Genomic DNA, 17,242 nt, shown 5'->3' with positions numbered 1-17,242 from the left:
ATTTCGCTTAGCAATCTGTATGGACAAACTCCGAAACACTTTTTAGAGAATCAACTAGACAGTCAGACTCAATCTAGGTAAAAGTATCTCAAGGAGTTAATATCTCAATCTCTCAATTTAATCTTACTCAAGCAAACTGTGAGTCTCAATTAAAGAGAGATAACTTGGATGGTACCAAAGACCAATATCCAAGGATCAATCAATATCAATCAACAACCGTTAGGTCGGACTCTCCAATTGGTTGATGTAACGCACAACCTGTATTATTTCAATAATATAACAAATATAATGCGGAAAAGAAATAACACAGACACCAGAAGTTTTGTTAACGAGGAAACCGCAAATGCAAAAAAACCCCGGGACCTAGTCCAGATTAAACATGTAACACTCCGAGTTCCGGACCAGGGTCAAGCCCGTATGTAGATCCGAACTCGAAGCGTTACGGGTCGGAAAGAGACTTATTTAAATAACTCTTCTAATTTATTTATTACAACAAACGTAATTTAACCTTTCTAACATGAGTTTAAACATATAAATTCTCTAATCATCTTTAACAACATTTTTAACGAACATATTATTTCAAATTACATTTTAAACATTTACAAGAAAATAATTCAATCGCTAAGAAACTCATTCCTAGCTTTTAGTTTTCCCTTCTCTAAAATCATTTCTTCCAATTTTATATAAAACCCATATTAACGTATTATGTTTATAACCCCCATTAACATTAATATCAATATTAATACAAATAATTCTATTTATTAATTTATTTAATTGTCTTTTCATTTTTCTCTGACTTTGTTTATTTTATAATTATTATAGGTGATTATATTTCTACCCAAACCTTTCACTAAATTATAGAAAACAAATTTCCATGTATTTAAATTTAAATGTCACAACCTAGACTAAGGTAAGAGAAGTAACTCAACAATAACCAAAATAAAAAGGTAATTACCCATGTGGGTAAAACCCGATCCGTAAAAGTAACTAAAAATACCGGGTATTACATTCTACCATCCTTAAGAGAAATTTCGTCCCGAAATTTAGAACTTATTCATAGTCCCAAAATTCTACATAAGTAAAAATAGTATAATAAACAACGTGACAATTCAATCCAGCACACAACTACAATTCACATGAATTACACAAAAGCTAGAATACAACTAATACATAGAAGCAAGCAATACACCAATCAAATCAAACAAGCATGCTTAGCATCACATCAACATATCAAATAATTTATTTTACGGTCTCATTCAAGATCTAAAGTCTAGAGCTATGATACCAACTTGTAACACCCCGAGTTCCGGACCAGGATCAAACCCGTATGGAGATCCGAACTCGAAGCGTTACGGGTCGGAAAGAAACTTATTTAAATAACTCTTATAATTTATTTATTACAACAAACGTAATTTAACCTTTCTGACATGAGTTTAAATATATAAATTCTCTAATCATCTTTAACAACATTTTCAACGAACATATTATTTCAAATTACATTTTAAACATTTACAAGAAAATAATTCAATCACTAAGAAACTCATTCCTAGCTTTTAGTTTTCCCTTCTCTAAAATCATTTCTTCCAATTTTATATAAAACTCATATTAACTTATTATGTTTATAACCCCCATTAACATTAATATCAATATTAATACACATAATTCCATTTATTAATTTATTTAATTGTCTTTTCATTTTTCTCTGACTTTGTTTAGTTTATAATTATTATGGGTGATTACATTTATACCCAAACCTTTCACTAAATTATAGAAAACAAATTTCCATGTATTTAAATTTGAATGTCACAACCTAGACTAAGGTAAAAGAAGTAACTCAACAATAACCAAACTAAAAAGGTAATTACCCATGTGGGTAAAACCCGACCCGTAAAGTAACTAAAAATATCGGGTATTACAGAACACACACTGTATTAAGCCGCTACAGACTCTAGCCTACTCCAAGCTAACTTCGGACTGGACTGTAGTTGAGACCCAATCAATCTACCACTGATTCAAGGTACAGTTAACTGGACTGTAGCAGGATATTGCACACTTGATTCCCTTAGCTGATCTCACCCACAACTAATAGTTGCTACGACCCAAAATCGCAGGCTTTAACAATAAACAAATCTGCCTCCCACAGACAAGTCTATCAAAGGATCAATCCGTCTCCCACAGATAAACTCTAAAGGTTTTGTTCCGTCTTTTGATAATAATCAAGGTGAACAAGAACCAATTGATAATCCGGTATTATATTCCCGAAGAACAGCCTAGATTAATCAATCACCTCACAAAAATCTTAATCGTATGGTAGCGAAACATGATATTGTGGAATCACAAACGATGAGACGAAGTGTTTGTGATTAATTTTATATCTTGCCTATCGGAGATATCAAATCTCAAGAAAATCAATATGATTGTACTCGTACGGTAGAAGATGCAAGATCAGATCACACAACTACGATAAAAGTAGTATCGGTCTGGCTTCACAATCCGAATGAAGTCTTTAAGTCGTTAACCCGGTTTGAGAAAATAAAACCAGAGGGTTAAAGGAGAATCTACTTTAGTATGTAAACTAGTATCACACGTGAGGTGTGGGGATTAGTTTTGCACAATACTAGATGTCTCATATATATAGTCTTTCAAATCAGGGTTTTGCCTTGGTAGCAAAGCAAACAATATCCACCGTTAGATGAAAACCTGATTTAGATTCAAGCTAATATTTCTCAACCATTAGATTGAAAACTTAGCTTGTTATACACACTTGAACTACACGCTTCTAGGTTTGTTAACCGTACCTAAACGAGTGCATTGTTGGTTCAACAATAGTCAACCAAAAGTTTAGCCATATGAGCATTTCATATCGCCCATGTTCTTCTTCACCATAACTAGTTCAAATGACTCATTAAGAGAGTTGTTAAATTGCAAGGAAATCTTATGTACTACACAAGACATAATTGAAGCAAAGATGATTTGATTCACTCGAATCGGTTCATGAACTTTTATAGCCACGGTTTGCAAACTGCATTCCTTAGTCTTTATAAGTTTAAGTTCAGAAATCATCTTCAGATATATAACCTTTCTCAAGTTCGCAGACTAGGTTCGCGGACTTAAGCAACTAGTAGAGTTTACAAAGTCCACCAGAAAATCTCGGCAAAGACTTTCCGTCGGTTCGCGAACTGGGTTCGCGGACGCAGATAGTTCGTCAACTCCAGCAAAATTTCTCGGGATGAGAAGTTCGGAAGTTCGCGGACTTGGATCACGCCATTCTCCGGTTTCTCTTGATCAAGAAAAAGTCGCAAACTTTGGTTCAAGGAATAGGACTTATACATAAATGTGTTTCCACAACAATGTTTATGTCCACCATTGGTTATGTAATCTAAACTCTTATTTCAACCATTGAAACATTATTAGAGGACGCTATGTAGTTGTTACACCATTTCTCATCAAAGCAATTTTCAAAGTGATTAAAACATATCATGACTTTCATCACTAGGTAAAGATAAACTTGATCGAAGCAACACACATTTCGAGATATAGATAGGCGAAGTATACTCGGCTCGAAATACCAAATGTGTATAATCCAAGTCTATATATATAGCATACGACTTCTTGTCTTAAAGAGTAGGAGATAGAGTAGATAGACTTTTGAGTGACAGATAAGTTCAAGTCTTCACATACCTTTTTGTCGAGAAGTTCCACCGGTTCCTTGAGTAGTTCTTCTTCTTGTATGATGAATCGACATGAAGTCCTTGAGCTCAACTACACTTTCTATCCTAGTCCGAGACTTAGCTATAATAGACTAGAAATTAAGACTTATAGTTTTGATCACTAACATTGACAAACATGCTTGAGATAACAACGCATAAGAGGTCGACCGAGCAATGCTCTAACAGTATTTATGTGCCTTCATTCTGCAAGGAAGTACAACCATTAAAAGTAAATGCGCGCCTATGCCTCTTTCTCTACACGTATATAACTATATTTATGAACTTCACCTGGCTGAATTCAGAAAATTTATATATATATATGCATGTGCAATTTATATTCACTGTATGATTCAGTATCTACATCTACGAAAATTATTAGAATAATGCTGGTGCATATCAGAATACTCTCAGGTATTCGATAATTTTATTATATTAAAGTTCGAGCTTCTAGTTAATTTTTTCACTAATGCAGATCCTCCCGAGTATTTATTTTGTGACGTCTTCCCGGCTGATTTCTTAACACTGACATGGCATGACGATTGATGTTCATTCTCAGCTAAGTAACATGAATCTCCCGAAGTGCCTGAATTAAGATATGCATGAAGGTACCTGATCAGAAGCACGCATGTTCTGTCAATATGACCAGCGCCTCACTATCGCAAGAGTTCAGCATACATCATCAACTATACTAAGTGTCGGGAATTGGGTCACATCTGTCTTCATTTAAGAAACAAAATATCCAGAAGCTCCTTTAAGATCATATTGGAAACTACATATAGACCAGAAGAATGGGTTTTCGGAGAGAAAGTTAAACATAAGAAAATGGTTGCTTCTGAAGCATTGTTTGAAGTTCAATCATTTGAGAAACTGCGGATAATGATGGGATGGGGTATCGACAGTTGGGAATCATTTTGTTGGTTTTTTACAGTATCGGTTTGTATTGGAGGAAGAGATGCCGATGTATGTTTATAAATTAGTAATTTTTTGTTAAAGTACAAAATTTACCTAAATCAATTAATTCTGTGTCAATACACAAAATTCAATTTTTTGACCTAATTTTGTGTCGACTCACAAAATTGGATTTTTGCCCTAAAACGGAGCATACACGATATCTTGATCCCTATTGGTCGAGACTAAACCTAGGCAAGCTAGGAATTCGTCCATGATAGAGCCACTGGGAGTAAAATTCTAATAGAAGTTGGAAAAATTAAGTAAAGAGGAAACCGTGACTGATTAGGTCAGTCACGGAAGGAGCACGACCGCGCCATTTGGCCGGCCGGTTTTCCCTAGCTCCCGCCCTGACGGCTGTCGTAAGTACAATCAAATTAAATAACTTCTTTCCTGTAACCCCCAGTATTTTGGTTTTGAATTTCGGGACGAAATGCTTTTTAAGGAGTTAATAGTGTAACACCCAGCATTTTTGGTTTTGAATTTTGGGACGAAATTCTTTTTAAGCGGTTAATAGTGTAAAATCACGTAATTTTATTAATATGATTTTCAGCCTAAAACCCATCCAAATTATCATATTCTAGTTTTTAACCTAAAAATGAATTTGTGGGGATAAATATTTAGTTTTGAGTATATTCATGGTTTCCAAAATAAAATAAAATAATAAAGATGATTTTTAATTGTGGTGAATGTTTGCATTGTGTGGTGTATATATACTAGGGAATTATCGGTGCCTAATGGCACGGGCTATTTCACATCGTTTTAAGTTGGGGTGTTGGTCGGTTGTAACTTGTAAGAGTTTGGCTTCTTACTTGATTTTCCGTTTATGTCGCCAAAATAGGATCCAAAAACTCCTTACTTTGTTTATGTTGTACATGTCAGTGTTGATCAACGTTTAGGATTGATTTGAATCCGTGACATTTTTTCCGACATCAAAACGTTTTGGTTTGAAGCTTCCAAGCATGTATCCATTTTTGAAACTAACGTAAACTCTGTACACTTTTTCTTCCTTCCTTATTCCATATCCATTTTTGTTTCTCTCATAATATCTGGGATTGATAATGAAACTATCACCTGTTACGGTACTCTAAAATCTACTCACAAATATACAATTTCTGTGAAATAATACCCCTAATCTAAAACAAATTTCAGCTAAGAAAAGTTTAGGTGCAGTGTGCCAATCCTTTCTTAAAAATTATCAGTACACCATTCCATGGATTATATCAAATTTATCAACAGTTATATTGACCAAGTCGACTGCAATACTACTATCCTAAAAGCAACACTGCATCTCTATATTTCATTGTCTAAAATTTTCTCCATTGCTTGAGGCTTAGTACAAATTATCTTGAATCCATGAACTTTAGTTTCTCCTCTCAAAATCTTAGTCTGCCACGAATTGTATATGACGATTTTCAAAAGAACATTTCTTTATGTAAAACCTCATACAGGATCTCAAATACATTTCCTTGGGAGAAAGCACCTGTACGAAATGAATATTATGACTGTTTTTGTGTGTAAAGATATGTTTCTACTCTCTCTATGAACGTTCGTATTAACTCTTCGGCCTCTTTTTCGTTGGCCACGAAAAAAAATCTTCCACCTCCATTATAAGCAGTGGTAGGGAGGCATACAACGTCTTAGCAAAAACATTGTTATGGTGAACTCTGTTTGCTTGGCAAGAATATAGTAATCTTTTACAGTGGCCAGTTTGGGCATTAGACTCGGACATTGTTAGCGGTGCCCTCCAATAGCTAAAATCATATCCATAGTGTTCTAGAAACTAAAAAAAGGACAAATCCTTAGCATTGAAAACTAAATACCAAAGCCTAAATAGTTTTGAAATGTGATGGGTTGCTACAAACAATAAAAAAAAACCTAATAAATAGTTGATAGCCACGATCTGACAACTTTATATTAAACTTGGAGGATTAGGGCGCAACATAACTTGTATTCATCTCAAGAAATATTTTCCTAGCATCTGTACATTGACCAAAAAACTTCCTTCCGTTTTACAACTAATGTCGAACTGTGTAAGATGGAATGCTCAATAATTCAACATGAGATGCGACCAAACATGCTCCAATACTTTCACCATTATATACCAAATATCCCTGAAAGGATTAGCATGTCAACGAACTGAACAACAATAGTTCTGTCAACAAAACTTTGCAAATCAGTTATTGTCAAGGCCTCTGCAAGAAATGCATAAGAGCCTAAGAGAACAGATATATAATTAAGTGAACTAAAGGCGATTTGAAAGCTATAATGTATGTTTGAGATTATTCACAGGAGTTAGAATTGTTCTTTTGCTTGAAGGGTGTACATAAGTCCCATCTGTGATAGAAGCAAGAGTCTCGTCCTAAACTTTATATTCTTGATCTTTCACGGGAAAATCCCTGTAAAAAACATATCAAAGTCCTAAATATCCAACTCATGAGATCTGATATTGTGTCAATCCTGGATCTCAACTATATACTTTATGATATCCATATTTAGGAGTTTATATTGCTCATAGGAGGATACACTCATTTTCTGTAGCTAAAATCAGCTTGGAAAAAAAAACTGAATTGTATTGGTTGCTCGCTTGATTCTCAGAAAATTTCTTGAATGACTACAGGCTAATGTCATAATGTCGTTTGGAGCTTTAGATAGATCAGCAAGATGTGGATCATAACTCACCAAATATTGTTCAACCGTTCAATGGAATCCAATCCCAGCACAACATCAGCAAGGGTACCTAGAAGAAATCAACATAGCAGTTGGATTAGATCAATTTTCTAACCTTGGATACAATAAGAGGAAATAGAAATAAAGGTATAATTAGCATATACAAAAAACAACTGTAAGAGGACACTTCCATCAAAATTGGCTAGTAATAAACATAACTACAGACCATTTACATAGTGTGACTTACTTATTTGTGTTCTCCTTATCCCGGTAGCCACATTTTTCAGTTATTTCCTTCTTCATCGTTTCCATGCTCAGCACTCCTTACTAAGGTTGGATCAATAAAAATGAGACGAAACTGGGAGGACAGTGGGAATTTATAGGCTTCTCATAGCTGTGCGTCAAACGGAGATCAACATAACAGACCACCAAAAGCAAACCCAAGCCTATATCTCAACTCAAATTCAGGAATTCTCCGTAACTCGAGAGCAACGAACAAATGTGGTTTCCCCTACGGCTTCCGCATACCCCTGCAAAAGAAAGACATAGGTTTGAGAATACCCCATAAGGAGTCACTAAAAATCACGCTAAAAAAGTTTTGACATTTGTATACCCCATAAGACGAATACACTTCCCTGTTATTGTGAACACCCATGCCTTGAAGGATGAGAGAAAAACCGAACTATTAGAACAGTGTAGTTTGAATTCCAATATTAAGTGATTTTTTAACATGCGTAAAAGTTAATAATGTTCAAACGAAGGTGTTAAAACAGTTACATTCCACAGTTACAAAAGTGGATTTGAACACGGCCTTAATGAATGCAATTTATAAATATCAATAAGTGGATTTAATTGCAGTCTAACTGTTCTGAGAGCAATTGACACATATGTCAAACTATGATCTTGAAAACGGACAGCACAAAGACATCCTCTGTATTTTAAAAGCCTATTTTAGAACTAAAAAAAACTAATGCTAGATACATCACCACTTTAATAGAAAAAAATATGAAAAAACAATATAGTATTATACATACATAGAGAACCGGTACCATGTTTCAATCAAATAAATCAAGTCGTTTTAAAAAAAAACCCCGAAAATAGAGCTCCTTAAATTTTGTTCTTTGCAAAAATAAATTGAAATCGTAGAATCTAAAATGGGAAAAAAAAAGCAAGCTAGTGTGAGCTTTAATCATTTTTCCAATGAGTTTCTTGTATTTGAATCCAATCAATTAAATAACTGACTCGATAGACTCCTTTCAAAAGTACTGTTATTAAGTACCTGATTGCTGCAAATCTAGTAATAATGTAAACCATGTTCATTGTTTACAGCCAAAAAGACAAAAACAACACAAACTAACAATGTCACCCATAATATGCTCACATACATGTCCTGATACTTGGTTTAGTAAGAACAAACAACACTCACATATCAATCAAGCACCTCTACAACATTCCAATCTTCTTCAACAGTACACATTGCAAGTATCCATAATCGGCGATTTTGATCAGAGTATCTATAGAAATCTACATAAATTGATTAAATTTTCAAAATAAAATAACCCCACAGTTAAAATATTCCAAAATTTATAGCTTACAAAAACTTTCTATGATATCAAAAAATGTGAATCAAGCACCATTAGCTATAGAATTTAATCATCACCCTTGAATAACAGTAATCTAAAAACTAAATCTAAAAGCTTTACCCAAGAGTTGGTCCAGGATAGCAAGCTCTGCTTTATCCATGAGTGGTTCAAGCTCTTCACTGCTTTATTTTGAATCTCTTCAAACCTACACATAAAATTATAATAAGATTTAACGATAATGAACAGAAGGTTAGCGTTTTGACACAAAAGATGCAGCATCAATTACTTTTCATTTTATTTGGTAAGCAATGACGAAATATGTTTTACAACAAATAAATACTTGCTATTCAAAAAAGACAAAGGAAGACGAAATACTTGAGCTATTCAAAAAAGACAAAGGAAAACCTTATAAATTCACAATCGATCACTTAGATTTGGAAAGGAAGGGAACAAAATAGCGGAGGAATAAAAAATTCGAACAAAATAAAACATTGAATTAGTTCTTACAACCTTTCGATGAACACATACCTAGATGGAACTGGGAGGGGGATGCAACTGATTATTAGTACCTCTTTATGAGCGACCTGATTCCAAAACAATTGCATGCTCTTCAAGTTCTACGTAAAGGAATTTTGACATCCTAAACAGATTACAAAAAATATAACGATCAAGTCATTCAAATTATGGTTATACAATCTCACAATCAGTACACATTAATAGTTCATGATATCAGGTTTTCAACCCGCAATTTCTACATTTCGAACTAAGTATAATTTTTATTCCTTTGTTTGAATTTTTTTAGGTCATTCTCTACTGGGATCAAAGTCTGGTATCTAATCAAAATTGGATAAAAAGGAAAACCAAAAAAAAAAAAGAAAAAACTCACCGTTTCTCTTTAGTTTCTCGAGAATCACCTGATTTCTCGTGCAGAGGTTAGGTTTTTAATGAAAATGAGAATGAGAATGAGAATACCTTTGTAAGACTTGAATGTTAGAGGTATAGATTTCGGAACTAGGGTATGCTTTCTGCCGGTATTGAGATTTGAGATTACAATGGCTTGGTCGATGACACAGCGGTGGAGAAAACGATGAGCCTAAATGCAGATGAGAGAGAATTGATTCGCTTGATTTTCACCCTTCAAAATGGATGGAATACGGGGAGATGGGCCTGTAAACGGACATGTGCACTCGTACAACAAACACACCGCCTTTGAGAAATATTCCAAAATTAATTAAAGAAGTTTAAAATTTTAAATATCGATTCGGCTCCTTCATAAGGAAGATATTGAGAGATTTGTGGTGGACCACGAAGTAAATGAAACGCCCATGAAGTCCGTAAAAATAACATTGAACACTGCAGTCTAATACAACTGTCGGATGAAGAAATCTTTGATGGAGAAAGGTGAAATCTCAGCCACCAGTTGGAAAAATGAATATATCTCAACCGTTGTGAGACACAACAAACACTACTGCAGTATAAAGATTGATATCTTTGTTAAATTTTGTGTCACTATTATTTATGTGTAGAGATGCATGTACTTTAATAACGGGGTGTGTTTAATAGTGGGGTGCGTTTAAAATAGTGTGACCCTTATCAAAATTTGAGTGAAATAATAATTGACTAGGGTTTTATTTACCAAAAACGTGTATAAAAAAACAAAAGAAAAAAAAAAACAAAAGAGGCGTCACTTTCATCTTCTCCAACTTTTCTTCTCTTTTGTCTCCTACCACGAAAACCCAAAATACTTTTACCCATCACTTTCATCTCTCTTTCCTTCTACTTTATTTCTCTTTACCTCTTTTGGGATAATAAAAAGAAAACAAAAAGAAAAAACTCACCGTTTCTCTTTCTCTCTTCTAAAGGAATTTGAATTCTTCAGCGATCTTTGAATATGCAGATCTTTGTGAAAACTCTAACTGGGAAGACAATCATCCTTGAGGTTGAGAGCTATGACACGATCGACAATGTCAAGGCTAAGATTCAAGATAAGGAAGACATCCCACCAGACCTGCAGCGTCCTATTTTCGCCGGTAAACAGTTGGAAGATGGAAGAACTCTAGCTGATTATAACATCCAGAAGGAGTCTACTCTTCATCTTGTCCTTCGTCTCCGAGGTGGTATGCAGATCTTTGTTAAGACTCTAACCGGCAAGACCATCACTTTGGAAGTCGAGAGCTCTGACACGATCGATAACGTCAAGGCCAAGATTCAAGATAAGGAAGGCATCCCTCCAGACCAGCAGCGTTTAATTTTCGCCGGTAAACAGTTGGAAGATGGCCTCACTATCGCAAGAGTTCACCATACATCAACAACTATACTAAGTGTCGGGAATTGGGTCACATCTGTCTTCATTTAAGAAACAAAATATCCGGAAGCTCCTTTAAGATCATAATGGAAACTACATATAGACCAGAAGAATGGGTTTTCGGAGAGAAAGTTAAACATAAGAAAATGGTCGCTTCTGAAGCATTGTTTGAAGTTTAATCATTTGAGAAACTGCGGATAATGATGGGATGGGGTATCGACAGTTGGGAATCATTTTGTTGGTTTTTTACAGTATCGGTTTGTATTGGAGGAAGAGATGCCGATGTATGTTTACGAATTAGTAATTTTTTGTTAAAGTACAAAATTTACCTAAATTAATTAATTTTGTGTCAATACACAAAATTCAATTTTTTGACCTAATTTTGTGTCAACTCACAAAATTGGATTTTTGCCCTAAAACGGAGCATACACGATATCTTGATCCCTATTGGTCGAGACTAAACCTAGGCAAGCTAGGAATTCGCCCATGATAGAGCCACTGGGAGTAAAATTCTAATAGAAGTCGGAAAAATTAAGTAAAGAGGAAACCGTGACTGATTAGGTCAGTCACGGAAGGAGCACGACCGCGCCATTTGGCCGGCCGGTTTTCCCTAGCTTCCGCCCTGACGGCTGTCGTAAGTACAATCAAATTAAATAACTTCTTTCCTGTAACCCCCAGTATTTTGGTTTTGGATTTCGGGACGAAATGCTTTTTAAGGAGTTAATAGTGTAACACCCAGCATTTTTTGTTTTGAATTTCGGGACGAAATTCTTTTTAAGCGGTTAATAGTGTAAAACCACGTAATTTTATTAATATGATTTTCAGCCTAAAACCCATCCAAATTATCCTATTCTAGTTTTTAACCTAAAAATTAATTTGTGAGGATAAATATTTAGTTTTGAGTATATTCATGGTTTCCAAAATAAAATAAAATAATAAAGATGATTTTTAATTGTGATGAATGTGTGCATTGTGTGGTGTATATATACTAGGGAATTACCGGTGCCTAACGGCACGGGCTATTTCACATCGTTTTAAGTTGGGGTGTTGGTCGGTTGTAACTTGTAAGAGTTTGGCTTCTTACTTGATTTTCCGTTTATGTCGCCAAAATAGGATCCAAAAACTCCTTACTTTGTTATGTTGTACATGTCAGTGTTGATCAACGTTTAGGATTGATTTGAATCCGTGACATTTTTGCCGACATCAAAACGTTTTGGTTTGAAGCTTCCAAGCATGTATCCATTTTTGAAACTAACGTAAACTCCGTACACTTTTTCTTCCTTCCTTATTCCATATCCATTTTTGTTTCTCTCATAATATCTGGGATTGATAATGAAACTATCACCTGCTACGGTACTCTAAAATCTACTCACAAATATACAATTTCTGTGAAATAATACCCCTAATCTAAAACAAATTTCAGCTAAGAAAAGTTTAGGTGCAGTGTGCCAATCCTTTCTTAAAAATTATCAGTACACCATTCCATGGATTATATCAACTTTATCAACAGTTATATTGACCAAGTCGACTGCAAAAGTAGTTACTACTATCCTAAAAGCAACACTGCATCTCTATATTTCATTGTCTAAAATTTTCTCCATTGCTTGAGGCTTAGTACAAATTATCTTGAATCCATGAGCTTTAGTTTCTCCTCTCAAAATCTTAGTCTGCCACGAATTGTGTATGACGATTTTCAAAAGAACATTTCTTTATGTAAAACCTCATACAGGATCTCAAATACATTTCCTTGGGAGAAAGCACCTGTACGAAATGAATATTATGACTGTTTTTGTGTGTAACGATATGTTTCTACTCTCTCTATGAACGTTCGTATTAACTCTTCGGTTTCTTTTTCGTTGGCCACGAAAACAAATCTTCCACCTCAATTATAAGCAGTGGTAGGGAGGCATACAACGTCTTAGCAAAAACGTTGTTATGGTGAACTCTGTTTGCTTGGCAAGAATATAGTAATCTTTTACAGTGGCCAGTTTGGGCATCAGACTCGGACATTGTTAGCGGTGCCCTCCAATAGCTAAAAGCATATCCATGATGCTCTGGAAATAAAAAAAGGACGAATCCTTAGCATTGAAAAACTAAATACCAAAGCCTAAATAGTTTTGAAATGTGATGGGTTGCTACAAACAATAAAAAAAACACCTAATAAATAGTTGATAGCCACGATTTGACAACTTTATATTAAACTTGGAGGATTAGGGCGCAACATAACTTGTATTCATCTCAAGAAATATTTTCCTAGCATCTGCACATTGACCAAAAAACTTCCTTCCGTTTTACTATTAATGTCGAACTGTGTAAGATGGAATGCTCAATAATTCAACATGAGATGCGACCAAACATGCTCCAATACTTTCACCATTCTATACCAAATATCCCTGAAAGGATCAGCATGTCAACGAACTGAACAACAATAGTTCTGTCAACAAAAATTTGCAAATCAGTTATTCTCAAGGCCTCTGCAAGAAATGCATAAGAGCGTAAGAGAACAAATATATAATTAAGTGAACTAAAGGCGATTTGAAAGCTATAATGTATGTTTGAGATTATTCACAGGAGTTAGAATTGTGCTTTTGCTTGAAGGGTGTACATAAGTCCCATCCGTGATAGAAGCAAGAGTCTCGTCCTAAGCTTTATATTCTTGATCTTTCACGGGAAAATCCCTGTAAAAAAACATATCAAAGTCCTAAATATCCAACTCATGAGATCTGATATTGTGTCAATCCTGGATCTCAACTATATACTTTATGATATCCATATTTAGGAGTTTATATTGCTCATAGGAGGATACACTCATTTTCTGTAGCTAAAATCATCTTGGAAAAAAAAAACTGAATTGTATTGGTTGCTCGCTTGATTCTCAGAAAATTTCTTGAATGACTACAGGCTAATGTCATAATGTCGTTTGGAGCTTTAGATAGATCAGCAAGATGTGGATTCATAACTCACCAAATATTGTTCAACCGTTCAATAGAATCCAATCCCAGCACAACATCAGCAAGGGTACCTAGAAGAAATCAACATAGCAGTTGGATTAGATCAATTTTCTAAACTTTGATACAATAAGAGGAAATAGAAATAAAGGTATAATTAGCATATACAAAAAACAACTGTAAGAGGACACTTCCAGCAAAATTGGCTAGTAATAAACATAACTACAGTCCATTTACATAGTGTGACTTACTTATTTGTGTTCTCCTTATCCCGGTAGCCACATTTTTCAGTTATTTCCTTCTTCATCGTTTCCATGCTCAGCACTCCTTACTAAGGTTGGATCAATAAAAATGAGACGAAACTGGGAGGACAGTGGGAATTTTTAGGCTTCTCATAGCTGTGCGTCAAACGGAGTTCAACATAACAGACCACCAAAAGCAAACCCAAGCCTATAGCTCAACTCAAATTCAGGAATTCTCCGTAACTCGAGAGCAACGAACAAATGTGGTTTCCCCTACGGCTTCCGCATACCCCTGCAAAAGAAAGACATAGGTTTGAGAATACCCCATAAGGAGTCACTAAAAATCACGCTAAAAAAGCTTTGACATTTGTGTACCCCATAAGGCGAATACACTTCCCTGTTATTGTTACACCCATGCCTTGAAGGATGAGAGAAAAACCGAACTATTAGAACAGTGTAGTTTGACTTCCAATATTAAGTGATCTTTTAACATGCGTGAAAGTTAATAATGTTCAAACGAAGGTGTTAAAACAGTTACATTCAACAGTTACAAAAGTGGATTTGAACACGACCTTAATGAATGCAATTTATAAATATCAATAAGTGGATTTAATTGCAGTCTAACTGTTATGAGAGCAATTGACACATATGTCAAACTATGATCTTGAAAACGGACAGCACAAAGACATCCTCTGTATTTTAAAAGCCTATGTTAGAACTAAAAAAAACTAATGCTAGATACATCACCACTTTAATAGAAAAAAATATGAAAAACAAATATGGTATTATACATACATAGAGAACCGGTACCATGTTTCAATCAAATAAATCAAGTCGTTTTAAAAAAAAACCCGAAAATAGAGCTCCTTAAATTTTGTTCTTTGCAAAAATAAACTGAAATCGTAGAATCTAAAATGGGAAAAAAAAAGCAAGCTAGTTTGAGCTTTAATCATTTTTCCAATGAGTTTCTTGTATTTAAATCCAATCAATTAAATAACTGACTCGATAGACTCCTTTCAAAAGTACTGTTATTAAGTACTTGATTGCTGCAAATCTAGTAATAATGTAAACCATGTTCATTGTTTACAGCCAAAAAGACAAAAACAACACAAACTAACAATGTCACCCATAATATGCTCACATACATGTCCTGATACTTGGTTTAGTAAGAACAAACAACACTCACATATCAATCAAGCACCTCTACAACATTCCAATCTTCTTCAACAGTACACATTGCAAGTATCCATAATCGGCGATTTTGATCAGAGTATCTATAGAAATCTACATAAATTGATTAAATTTTCAAAATAAAATAACCCCACAGTTAAAATATTCCAAAATTTATAGCTTACAAAAACTTTCTAGGATATCAAAAAATGTGAATCAAGCACCATTAGCTATAGAATTTAATCATCACCCTTGAATAACAGTAATCTAAAAACTAAATCTAAAAGCTTTACCCAAGAGTTGGTCCAGGATAGCAAGCTCTGCTTTATCCATGAGTGGTTCAAGCTCTTCACTGCTTTATTTTGAATCTCTTCAAACCTACACATAAAATTATAATAAGATTTAACGATAATGAACAGAAGGTTAGCGTTTTGACACAAAAGATGCAGCATCAATTACTTTTCATTTTATTTGGTAAGCAATGACGAAATATGTTTTACAACAAATAAATACTTGCTATTCAAAAAAGACAAAGGAAGACGAAATACTTGAGCTATTCAAAAAAGACAAAGGAAAACCTTATAAATTCACAATCGATCACTTAGATTTGGAAAGGAAGGGAACAAAATAGCGGAGGAATAAAAAATTCGAACAAAATAAAACATTGAATTAGTTCTTACAACCTTTCGATGAACACATACCTAGATGGAACTGGGAGGGGGATGCAACTGATTATTAGTACCTCTTTATGAGCGACCTGATTCCAAAACAATTGCATGCTCTTCAAGTTCTACGTAAAGGAATTTTGACATCCTAAACAGATTACAAAAAATATAACGATCAAGTCATTCAAATTATGGTTATACAATCTCACAATCAGTACACATTAATAGTTCATGATATCAGGTTTTCAACCCGCAATTTCTACATTTCGAACTAAGTATAATTTTTATTCCTTTGTTTGAATTTTTTTAGGTCATTCTCTACTGGGATCAAAGTCTGGTATCTAATCAAAATTGGATAAAAAGGAAAACCAAAAAAAAAAAGAAAAAACTCACCGTTTCTCTTTAGTTTCTCGAGAATCACCTGATTTCTCGTGCAGAGGTTAGGTTTTTAATGAAAATGAGAATGAGAATGAGAATACCTTTGTAAGACTTGAATGTTAGAGGTATAGATTTCGGAACTAGGGTATGCTTTCTGCCGGTATTGAGATTTGAGATTACAATGGCTTGGTCGATGACACAGCGGTGGAGAAAACGATGAGCCTAAATGCAGATGAGAGAGAATTGATTCGCTTGATTTTCACCCTTCAAAATGGATGGAATACGGGGAGATGGGCCTGTAAACGGACATGTGCACTCGTACAACAAACACACCGCCTTTGAGAAATATTCCAAAATTAATTAAAGAAGTTTAAAATTTTAAATATCAGATTCGGCTCCTTCATAAGGAAGATATTGAGAGATTTGTGGTGGACCACGAAGTAAATGAAACGCCCATGAAGTCCGTAAAAATAACATTGAACACTGCAGTCTAATACAACTGTCGGATGAAGAAATCTTTGATGGAGAAAGGTGAAATCTCAGCCACCAGTTGGAAAAATGAATATATCTCAACCGTTGTGAGACACAACAAACACTATTGCAGTATAAAGATTGATATCTTT

At 34.5% G+C, this 17,242-nt stretch overlaps 1 protein-coding gene and 2 long non-coding RNA genes across 14 annotated transcripts; 1 reads left to right on the top strand and 2 right to left on the bottom strand.

Annotated features, from left to right (window-relative positions):
- Window positions 1-6,437: 6,437 nt before the first annotated feature.
- Window positions 6,438-10,130, bottom strand: LOC113302403. 6 transcript variants are annotated; one of them, XR_003336865.1, is made up of 7 exons: window positions 9,798-10,130; window positions 9,440-9,551; window positions 9,032-9,116; window positions 8,755-8,852; window positions 7,942-7,985; window positions 7,576-7,858; window positions 6,895-7,398 (listed from the first exon to the last, which is right to left on the bottom strand). It is a non-coding gene; the product is annotated as an uncharacterized LOC113302403 (long non-coding RNA). The 6 variants fall into 6 exon arrangements; XR_003336867.1 differs by lacking the exons at window positions 7,942-7,985; window positions 8,755-8,852 and adding an exon at window positions 6,438-6,772 and having other exon boundaries at window positions 7,341-7,398; XR_003336863.1 differs by lacking the exon at window positions 7,942-7,985.
- A 470-nt stretch (window positions 10,131-10,600) lies between these two features.
- LOC113305536 (polyubiquitin-like) lies at window positions 10,601-11,267 on the top strand. Its single transcript, XM_026554558.1, has one exon. The coding sequence runs from the start codon at window positions 10,803-10,805 to the stop codon at window positions 11,265-11,267; it is 465 nt and encodes a 154-aa protein (XP_026410343.1). The 5' UTR covers window positions 10,601-10,802.
- Window positions 11,268-12,659: 1,392 nt separating this feature from the next.
- Window positions 12,660-16,967, bottom strand: LOC113301197. 7 transcript variants are annotated; one of them, XR_003336082.1, is made up of 7 exons: window positions 16,635-16,967; window positions 16,278-16,389; window positions 15,870-15,954; window positions 14,416-14,698; window positions 14,181-14,238; window positions 13,374-13,894; window positions 12,660-13,270 (listed from the first exon to the last, which is right to left on the bottom strand). It is a non-coding gene; the product is annotated as an uncharacterized LOC113301197 (long non-coding RNA). The 7 variants fall into 7 exon arrangements; XR_003336085.1 differs by having other exon boundaries at window positions 12,660-13,650; window positions 13,786-13,894; XR_003336086.1 differs by having other exon boundaries at window positions 12,660-13,609; window positions 13,786-13,894.
- Between the last annotated feature and the right edge of the window lie 275 nt (window positions 16,968-17,242).

This window comes from Papaver somniferum, chromosome 8 (genome assembly GCF_003573695.1).
Source record: "Papaver somniferum cultivar HN1 chromosome 8, ASM357369v1, whole genome shotgun sequence".
NCBI classification, from domain to species: Eukaryota; Viridiplantae; Streptophyta; class Magnoliopsida; order Ranunculales; family Papaveraceae; genus Papaver; species Papaver somniferum.
This window is presented reverse-complemented; position numbering and strand designations above follow the sequence as displayed.